Source organism: Gavialis gangeticus, unplaced genomic scaffold, assembly GCF_001723915.1.
Source record: "Gavialis gangeticus isolate Ggan-Ray unplaced genomic scaffold, GavGan_comp1, whole genome shotgun sequence".
Classification (NCBI taxonomy): domain Eukaryota; kingdom Metazoa; phylum Chordata; order Crocodylia; family Gavialidae; genus Gavialis; species Gavialis gangeticus.
The window spans coordinates 14504046-14514679 of record NW_017728964.1 but is presented as its reverse complement, the minus strand read 5'-3'; the positions used below and the strand labels follow the sequence as shown (position 1 = coordinate 14514679).

The following is a 10634-nucleotide window of genomic DNA, read 5'->3' as shown; positions in this document are numbered from 1 at the left end:
CCTGCAGAACCCCACTGCCCACGTCCTTCCAAGTTGAGATTAATGTCACTGATAAATGCCATGTGCAGTCACAGCATGCAAGTAGAAAGGAATGCAGCTGGGCAGCTTGGAGAGCAGTGTCCGACTGGCAAGTCTGTGGGGGGAAGGGATGTGGGGGGGCAAATCAAGGTCCCCATGGTGAGGAAGGGAGTGGGGCTGGAGCTGGGGCAGGTGTTGTCCAGCCAGGATGGGCAGGGTGTGGGATGGAGCTATGAGCAGCTCATCTGGGGGGCATGCAGGGGTGCGCAGCGAGGGGCAGCTCCCCATTGCTGTGTGCATCCCTGGGGAAGGCCCGGGGGGCATGTGCCCCCTGGATGTGTGTGTGGTGGGAAGGGCGGGCTGTGCACTGCGGGCTTGGGGCTAACCTCTTTCTGGCAAGGGAGGACAGGGGTGAAGGGGTGGCTGTGCCACCACCGCCCATCCCAAGCGCAGCGCCAGCCTAGCCCCCCCACCCAACTACTGGCTGGGAAGAAGCCAGCACAGCCCCTGGCCCTGATCCCACAGCTGCTCTTGCCCCAGACACAATTCTGGGGGGCACATGCCCCCCCCCTCCTCCCCCAGGTGCACAGTGGCAGAAACCGCTCCCCCCTCCCTGCCCCCCTGTGGCTCCCCAGGTGAGCTGCCTGCGGCTCCATCCTGCACCCCGCCCTGGCTGGGCAGTGCCTGCCTCAACCTCACTCCCTCCCTCACTGTGCAGGCCATGTCTCTTCCCTTCCCCCACAACAGACTTACTGGCTGGATGCTGCTCTCCAAGGTGCTGGGCTGCATATTGGCTATCGGATCGGTATCAGTCAATATGGCTGGTTAATAATCAGCCAGAAAAATCTGGTATCAGCCAGAAAAATCTTTATGAGTGCACCCCTAATTTATATGCTTTGGTTAGTCTATAAAGCTCAAATCTACCCCGCCTTCCACTGTCTTTGTAATACAAGAATCCACTAGTCCCCAGCACCTTCTCCTCCTGTTCCCTGAGATGAAACCACTTCTCAGTCTCCTTTGCAATTAGCTGAACAAATTGAGCTCTTTATACCCTGCAGTGCTGGAAGGCATGAGTAATCTCTGTCCCTCTTCCTTGCACATCTTCCTGTTTCATGACCTGTATACAGCACCTTCATTTCCAACCCAGGAACAGATCCCTAGAACAGTCTAATTGCAACTCCATATAACAGCACTGGCATCAGCACACTTCCAGAAGCTGTGGCTCTCCCAGGGGATGAGGATATTATGCTACTTTTAAAACCTTTGGTAGTAACCTCTGCTTTTGTTCTGGCTTTGCCATCTAGCCTGGCATACAGGCTTCAAAAAGTGCCCAAGAATATCCCACAGACCAAGACTGTAGATTTGAGGCCCCTCTGCTGTTCCTTCCTCCTCACAGACACTTCCTATAGGCTGAGAAACATGCTGCAAGAGACCCCAGATCAAAATATTCCCTTTCGACCTGTCTCAGCAAGCTGAGAAACAATCACTTGTATTCAAGTGGAGAAAAACCCACCTCTCACACACAACTGAGATGCTTCAGAGTGACCATGTGATGTCAGCTACCACCCTGCCCCTCCTCCCTCGCTTTGTGATCCGATCTTGAAATCGGACTGTAATCTCCCCCAGGCAGGAACAGATGCAGCACATGCAAGGACCCTTACAAAGCCGTCTCAGTCTATCTGCCTGCCCCAAGGCAGGAGAAATGCACCTTAAACCCATCAGGAATGGCCTTTTCTTAAGAACTGTCTGTGGAGATGCATGTCCTGTCACCTGGCTGCACCTCTAATTACAAAGTTTTTCCTGCTATCAACTCTAAACCTTTCTGTAGCAAATCAAATTATCCTGCACCCAGTTACTTTCTGTCCTATATAATCGCTCGCAATCCTTTTATACCCAACTCTGACATCCTGGAAGGCTTCCTGGTTATCAGGCAACTCTCCAGTCGCCACTCAGCACTACGATGCCTACACCTGCTCATGGATTTAATCTGCTGTTCTGAACACCTGCCTGTCGTCCTAGGGGATCTTACGGAAGCATTCGCCAAGGAAGACCCTTGCACTGGGTAACAATCCTTCATCGTTCCATTCAGAAATATTCAGAGAATTATGGCTGGAACGGAGCCACAGTAGGGGTGCACCAATAGAAATTTCTGGGGCCGATACCAATAGTCAATTTTTAAGGAAGCATATTGGCCAATACCAATCTGATTTCCAATACACAGCTCAGCAGCTTGAAGAGCAGTGTCTGGCTGGTAAGTCTGTGGTGGAAGGGGAGGGGGAAGATGGAAGCCCCTGCGGTGCAGAAACAAGTGGGGCTGGGGCTATGGCAGGTGCTGTCCAGCTGGGGCAGGGCATGGGACAGAGCTGCAGCTTGTCCAGGGGGCACAGGAAGGGGGGTATGGCTCCCGCCACTGTGTGCACTCTGGAAGTGTGCCGGGGGGGAGGGCATGTACCCACAGAGCTGTGCAGGACATGGCGGGCTGCGGCCAAGGTTGAGGAGGGCTCTTTCCAGTGGGGGCTGGGCTGGGCTGGGAGGGGCAGCAGTGGCCCTGGGAGCAGGCTATGGGGGGTGCAGCCACCCCGAAATTCACTGTAGCCCCCATCCCATTTCCCAGCACTGCCCCTGCCCGCTCCAAGCGCAGCGTGGACCAGCTCCCATGGGAAGAACCCCGCACAGCCCTGGCCTCCACCCACCCCGATCCGTGGGCTTATGCCCTCCCCTCCCCTGTGCCCTCCTGGGGTGTGCGCAGTGGCGAGAGCTGCAGGCCCCACCAGCTGAGCTGCAGCTCCGTCCTGTGCCCCACCCCACCCCAGCTGGGAAGTGCCTGCCCCAGCCCCACTCCCTCCCTCACTGCGGGGACCTTGATCTGCCCTCCCCACACCCTTTCCCTTCCCCTTCCACCACAACAGACTTACCTGCTCCATGCAGCTCTCCAAGCTGCTGGGCTGTGCTTCTCGCTGCCTATGTGCTGTGCTGCAGCTGCGCGCATGCGTGAGGCATTCATTGGCCACGTCAGGCCAATTTCTGATGCACTCAATTTGCTTTATATCAGTGCCGATCCAATATCAGAACAATGTATCAGTGCACCTCTAAACCCCAGAGGTCATCTAATCCAACCCCCTGCCTGAGACAGGATCATCCCTATTCAAACAATTCCACACAACCATAATCTAAACTCTACATAAGACTACCCTCAACCCTGATGCAGTGTAGATCTAACACCCTAACCTGCCACAGGTAAAGCAGAGGAACCACGGCAGCCAAGGTCCTGCTTCTATGAAATGTCAAAATATGCTCAAGAGGTTCTGGGTAGAGGGTTACATTCCCCACCACAGAGGAAGACAACCCCCATCCCACCCTAGGTTCATCCCAATCTGACCACGGGGTAAAATTCCTTCCTGACCCTAACTACAGTGATCAGTTTGACCTGGGGCAAAACACTCTAGCCAGGAGCCTCTGCCTTTGCTCCTAGCAGGAGAATCAGCACACCCCTATCACTATCCCCAGCCTTAGCTGTAGCCAACACCCAATGGCTCTGGAGAGGCTTAAAATAGCTGGACACATATTCATCTGCTTATAGTTGTTCTTAAATAGCCTAAGGCAACAAAGACCCAAAAAACTTGTGCCAACTAACCAGACTGTGTAACTTGTGAGTCAGCCAATCAATGCCATTTGAAACTCATTACGACAATATAAATATCCAACAATTCCTGTTTGGCTAAAGAAGGGGGCAGGAAGAGAGGAGGAAGAGGAGAGATGGGGAGCAGTCAGCTGTAGATGAAAGCCATGTCTTGATTCTGGCTGGAGGTTCTGTCTGACACAGCAGTGACATGGACCCACCAGCAGGCCAGCAACAATCGTTAGCTACAGCTGAGTAGGAAGAGCTCACCCTCCTTACCGGCACTCATGACACCCTGCACTCCTGTCTTCTGAAGACATTCCTCTACATCCCGGAGGGACTGGATGTTTCCATTTGCAAACACAGGGATGCTCACAGCCTTCCTGCCTCATGGAAGAGAACAAGAATCAGAAAACAGAATCCAACCTGTCCACTGTCTGCTTGATCCATCTACAACTTCTTATGCTACCACACGTGCCTGCTTCCCCTGCAATGCTACTGCACTGAAACAAAGTATGCTTACAGAAGCTCGACTCAGCTCTTTGGCATGGGGTAAAGGGCACGGGGCACACTTGTGTGCACACTTTCCTGGGCGCTCTCCCTCTCAGCACTGGAACAAGTCACTCACCTCACAGCCTTGATGTGCTCCCACGATGCCACGCCAGCAAGGGGCCCCTTCTGTTCCTTAGTGCGGCCATGGACAGTGAGCAGCTAAAAAACAAGGTTACGTTTAGAAGTTCAGTTTACGAGTCGGAAGAACCACCCCCAGCAAAGCATTGTCTCTTGCCCCACACGAGACGCCCAATGACTCTGAAGCACGTAGGGATTCTGGTCCCACAGAAAGGCACATACTGCAGCCTAGTTTAGGGCTCCTCTCAGAAACCCATCCCCACACAGGACGGCAATTCCTGGGGAAGCCAACAACACACCTCTGACACTGACTGCGATTACTTAGGCCAAGGCCAGACTAACAGAAGTAAAGTTGTTCTCCTCCACCACTGATGGACCCTTCCAATTTTGTGAACTTAAATCCTAGCAAACCTTCCACTCTGGTTCTTGTGTGGCTGTCTCCGTGCACAGGGGCCTTTCACAGCCGTGGACTCCATGGCTTCAGGTCGCCTCCTGCAGCATCCTGCCTCAACTACGCTCTGCCATTTTGCTGACATTACCCAATTCCTTCTGCGGCCTCACTCCAAGTTCCCCTCCAGCTGCAGAACCCCTTTCTTCTGCCGGCAGAGTAACACCACCTCTGCAAGCAACAGGAGGTTTCTGCAGCCACTAGGAAGCCAACCAGAGTACAGGGTACCCTTTCTGCCAGCCACCAGGAGCCCTGTCACAGATGGCAACACCCAGGGTGCACCGGGAGCCCTGCCAGCACAGCTGCCGTAAAGAAGCCGGGCACAGCTGGCCATGTGGGCATGTACACGCTCTGGCAACTTCCCTGCGGCAGCTGTCTGCCAGCAGAAGGCACGTCATTCAGGCAAGCTCCTGGACTCTCGCTCCCAGTGAAGGAGGCAGCATGGCGCAATGGTTACAGCAGTGGCCTGAACTTAGGATTCTGTTGCTGACAAAGCTCATGACTGCAGCTGTGAACAACTCACAACGTCTCTGTGTCTTATTTTTTCCACCTGTAGAATAATATCACCTAGCAACCTCCCAGAAGCAGAGAGAATTTGGGATGAAAGGTGTGTTCTCTGGGGACTCCTGTCTAACACAAGAGCACAGGGAAGAGCTGCCTCCTTACCTGGCAGCCAGCCTTCTCCAGCATCTGTGCATACTTCACCGTCTTGTCAATTTCTGGGAAAACACGGATTTTGCATGTGATGGGAACAGAGAGCTTCTCATTAGCCAGCCAGACTGGGAAAGGATTGAAAAGACAGGTGAGTGGCTTGCACAATGCTATAAAAAGACTCTAGCCTCCACAAAGCCAGCCATCGGCTGTGGTAAAGAATGGCCAAAGGCAGTTGCCTGCCCCTCTGCAGTGTTTGTCCTGCCCTGCCCACTCCACGGATTAAGGGAGGGGTAGCACAGCATAAGGTCAACTGACCTCTGGTGAGGACGGCATCTGATAGCCCATGCGCAGGCAATTATTTTGGGTGGAGGGCCGCTTACTGAGTTTTGGCAAGCCATTGAGGGTCGCATGACAGGCAGCCTGGGGCAGATAAATAGCAATTTTATAAACTTTTTAGGGGCCCTGCAGGCTGGGTACAATGGCCTGGCGGGCCACATCCAGCCCGCAGGCTGCATTTTGCCCACCCCTGTAATAGCCCCATCCACTGGCCCCACCATTTCCATTACCAAGACTTCACCTTTAAGGACTTTCCCGGCTCCCTTCCTCCTTATCCATTCTCAGCTCTGATCACAGCACCCCCTGCTCCTTCTGCTCTGCAGCCATGACAGCCTTGACTTCCCACTCACTCTGTCTGTCAACCACCTTCCAGGCTAACAGCTACCTCACTGTGGCTAGGCAGAGGCCCTGTGCTGGACAGCCGATGGAGACTGTGGGCCAAGATCCTTGTGCCCCTGCCACATGACTCATGACCTGTGCCAGGCACCTGGGGTCCCTCAGCAGTGCTCTGCCAGTACCAGGTGCCTCACAACAAGCATGTATGGACCCCTAGAGCCAGCCAGCCAGCCAGAAAGCATGGGCTGTGCCTGAAGTCCTGCCCCTTCTGAAGCAAGCTGCCTGACTGCAGGCCCTATTCATTTGGGATGCAGAGCCCAGAACCTCTCCTGAGGACTCCTCACCATTCTTTCAAAGGAGTGCCTGCATTTCAGGGTATGGCTGAAGGTGTCTGCCTTCTACAGATCATCCTGGTAGTTAAAATAATTGGTGAAACCTGGGTTTAGTTCCCTCCTCCTGCATCTCCCACCGCCCAGAAAACTGCTCTAGCCCCAAACGTATCCGTTCTTCTGGGTGACACACTGCTTCCCTCGCCTAGGAAAGCCGAGCCGTGGTGTAGCAAAGAATTCCTGGTCAGCTGGGTCAGAGAGGAGCGTAAGACTAGACAACTCTACTGTGCCCGGGTCAGGGAAGGCACAGGATATGGGCTCTGCTCCACTCTGCTGTCCCGTGGACAACCCAAAAGCAGGGAACATGGGAAGCCAGGTTCTAAAGGAAAGTGTCACAACAGCTTTTTGTGGGGAGCCCAATCCTGGTGGTGCCTTTGGGCTATGCCCCAGGAACACCTACCAGACCAGGCCCCACGGTGCACAGGCTGAGGACTGCTGAGTGCTGGGTCCTGACTGAACTTTGGCAGGAGACAGCACTTGCCTGAGGCAGCTCTGGGCATGCAGACGGGTGCGACTATCAGCGTTCAGGGACCTTTAAAATCCAAAGCAAGTGCCTATTTGTTCAGCGACTCAGAGTGGATCATAAATCTGGACTTGGGCACTGTAAGCAGGACTTCAGACACTTAAGTCTGTTTGTGCTTCCAGTCACATGTCTTCTAAATGGGGAACTACCAGTGTGCTCTGGTGCCAAGAGCATGCACATACCGTAGGAGCAGGACAAACGCCCCTTGGTTAGCTGCCCCCCTGCATGCCCTCCCAAAGTCAGAGAGACCCCTTTGGAGACTTACTCATTCTCTGGAGAAGATCCCACTCCTCCTGCAGGAATGCTCCGTAGTGCCCTACAACAAAACAGCATAGTATGGGCTGGCACAGACAGACAAGTGGTGACCCTGAAGCTTTCTACACATGCAAGGTTCCAGCTGTGTTCAGTTAACGCACTGATGAACACTCTCCTCTGACCAAACCCGAGCAGCTAAATCATGCTGCCTCCCAGTCCACAGCAGTTTTACAGAACAAGCAAAGCCCCACACCCTGCTTTCATTGATGCTCCCTGAGGCTGGCTCACCAAAGAGGATTCTGACACTGCCAGCTCATGTCCTATTTTCAGGACTCATGGAACTAATCAGGGTCTATCAGCCCTTAAGGCACTGTGAAGCTCAGGCATTAGAATTTTTAGTTTCTCCAGCCTTCCTCCAGCTCAAGCAACCTGACCCCACCCAGAACTGCCCTCCCACAGGCATCCATGCAACCTCCTGCACGTTCTGCAACCTTGATTTTCTAAGACGTTATGACAAAGGAGCTCTGTGCAAGCACCTCTGTAGGGCACTATGGAGAACCCTGAAGAGCAGACATAGAAACATCTATTTTAAGTGAAAATTTATGAAATATTTTGACTGTTTGAACAATCAGAAAAACATGTTCTAGTTCTCTGGTACTTAATCATTCTGGGAAGAAAATTCTGGGTACATGAGTTGATCCAGGAGTACTTTACAAAGCTCTAGTTCAAGCAGCTACATGGAATTCTACTAAAGCATCTGGTTTTGGCTTCAGTTAGTTCAAAGATATGAAACCCAGTACTGGCTAAAGTGGTATAAACATGCCTGATTTCAAAGAACGGCAGCCACTCATCTAAAGGCTGAACATAAGTTAATTGACTGTAATAGGGCAGAGATTAGCCCCTGGTTTGTTCATTAGGAGCTTAGGTTTGTACATAAAGAGGTTTTATTTGCAACAGTTCTGCTTGGGTCATTAAGCATTCAGGTTTGTACATACAGTACCTCTCTTTGCAATCATCTGAGGACAACCCAAATTCAGGTCTATGGCATCACAATAATCCTGAGCCAGCGCTGCAGCCTGGACAAACACTTCCGGGTCATTGGCACAGAACTGAAAAAGACATTCACAAGTAAGAAGTCAGGCAATGGTCAGCTCCATGCACTGGCAAAATGCTACAGTTACACGCCTTCATCGAGGAGCCCATTACAAGAGTATGTGGACAAACACTTTGCGTGGGTCAGATTAAAGGCAAACGGCACGTCTCAAGCGAAGGGAGTATGTAACCTCTGACACTTGCCCAGCTGCAGAGCCACAATTTGAAATGGCAGCACCCCAAAAGCTCAGCATGCCAGATTCCAAAACTCCAAGGTCACGGAAACACTGGATAAATACACAGAGTCATAACCCAATTCACACATGCCAAGGCCTGATGGGGGCAAACACCAGATGGGAAGACACGCTGTCCAGATCCACGTGGGCAGAGCTGATGCATTCTGAATATGCGTAGGTGTTGGGAAAAAAGAGAACGAAGAGATAACTGGCTTTTCAGTCAGCTCTTGACTTCTAGATACCAGTTAACCCCATTAGTTGTCAGAAGTGGATACTGAGTCCACAGAGAACTATAATATACCTTTAGCCAGCTGTGCAGCGGCTCAGGCCAAATGAACACTTCAGCTAACATACAAGACACAACAATTTGTTAAGAACAAAAGAGGTCTGTTGTGCACTGTCTTGGTAAAGAGGGCCCAGTCAGTCCAGGCTCAAAGTTAGGCTTTTTTACAGGTTTTGCAAAACCCACCATGAACAAAACTTGTTCCATACTGACACTGAAATAAAAAGCCTGCTTGGATTTAGACTTCCCCCAACAGGATGTGGAACAAGCACTGAGCACTGCCTGTTCATAGCCAGCTTCTCCACCAAAAGTGAATACCACACTAAGCAAAGACACCATCTGGGATGTTTACAGGGAAAACTAGCCCCATAATGAGCTTGGGCTCAGTCTCACCTGTGCCCAATTTGCTCCCTCCACCTGTCCAACATGTGACTGGCCCCAGGCCTGCTGGGAGATGGATATAAGGGCAGCTTGCAGCCAGAGGGAGTTCAGGCCTCAGTTCCCTACAGGGAGGATGACAACATGCTGTGGAGGCTCCTAAGTAGCCAGTACTGGTTCTCTGAACTACAGAGGCTAAAGAATGGGCCTGTGCAGGGCTTGGTGACCAAGGAGAAGGTGAGTGAAAGCCTGAGAGAGAAACTAAAGCCAACCCACACAGCAAGTGAGTGAGCAAAAGCAATGGGAAGGCCTAAGCAGCTAGCTGCAGTGCATAGGAAGAGCTGGAGCCTGGGAAAGCAGAGGACGGTGCTTGCTACAGCTCAAGGCTGCTCTATGGAGGTGGGTCAGACATCCCTGTAGGAAGGAAGCTGGGCCCTAGGGGAGGTCAGTTTAAACCCCTTCCAAAACCATGTGGGGAAGCTGTACCCCACAGGGTGCTGTCCAGCCCCTTGGCTGGACGTGCAGAGATGAGCTGCGTGCTCTGCTGGGCTAGGCACGGTCCTGCTGCCACACGGGAGCTCTGGGTTTAAAAATCAAAATGTCCCTTTCTAATGACTCCCTGGGCGTGACTGGAACAGCGGAGCGAACACCTGAGCTTGACACGGAGATGCTGGAGAATCGTGGATGGGCTCAGCCAGCTGTGCAGCTGTCTGTGCTGACTGCATGTGCTTTAAACAGTGTCCAGCAAAAACAGTGCTTTCAGCCTGCCCTAACGCTTGTCCTTGATGGCTGCTCTTGCGGTCTCCGCACTGATCAAAACCCCACGGCTCCTCACCACCGCCAAGTTCAGGTGGGTGCCGCTAGCGCTGGCAGGATGCACGCGAGGCGTGAACAAGGGTGTTGGCGCGAGGTGCCCTCAGAGCGGCCTGCATGGGGGCAGCTGCTGAAGCGGGCGCTGCCCACGTGCCGGCAGGTGGGGCTGGCTGCGAGCTGGGTGTGGGGTCCCGGCTGTGACCTACCTGCACGATCAGCGGCCGGTCCTCGGGGCACACGTCACAGTACAAGTTCTCCTTGCGGTAGTTGGCGTCCCTGACGAAGACCTGGGCGTGCAGCATGGGCGTGTAGCACAGGTGGGCCCCGTGGCGGCGGCTCAGCAGCCTCCAGGCCAGCTCGCTCTGGTCCACCATGGGAGCCACCACATAGCGCGCGCCGCGCAGCGTGGTCCTCCAGAACTCCTCCCCGTGCAGCTTCGGCATCTTAGCCGGCCTGCAAGGGAAGTGACAGCGCGGTTCTGGAGGCCGCCAGGGGAGAGGAGCAGAAACGTGTGTGGGGCGGGGGGCAGCAACCGCGGAGCCCCTGGCGGCGGGGCGCGGCCGGGCCCGGAGCATCGCTTCCCCTGGGCCGCGGGCACGGCCGGGGGCTGCGCTCAGGCCCGGC

General features: G+C 53.5%; 1 protein-coding gene across 3 annotated transcripts in view; it reads right to left on the bottom strand.

Annotated features, from left to right (window-relative positions):
* Window positions 1-10468, bottom strand: part of DUS1L (dihydrouridine synthase 1 like) — a 16237-nt gene extending 5769 nt beyond the window's left edge. For 2 of the 3 annotated variants that reach the window (XM_019503710.1, XM_019503717.1), the window contains exons 1-6: window positions 10217-10468; window positions 8209-8317; window positions 7219-7269; window positions 5382-5494; window positions 4266-4348; window positions 3917-4020 (exon numbers count right to left, since the gene is read on the bottom strand). In XM_019503710.1, coding sequence (XP_019359255.1) covers window positions 3917-4020; window positions 4266-4348; window positions 5382-5494; window positions 7219-7269; window positions 8209-8317; window positions 10217-10453 — 697 coding nt within the window. In that variant the 5' untranslated portion in view covers window positions 10454-10468. The remainder of the gene's footprint in view (window positions 1-3916; window positions 4021-4265; window positions 4349-5381; window positions 5495-7218; window positions 7270-8208; window positions 8318-10216) is intronic. The other variant, XM_019503726.1, reaches the window with a different exon arrangement.
* Window positions 10469-10634: the final 166 nt, after the last annotated feature.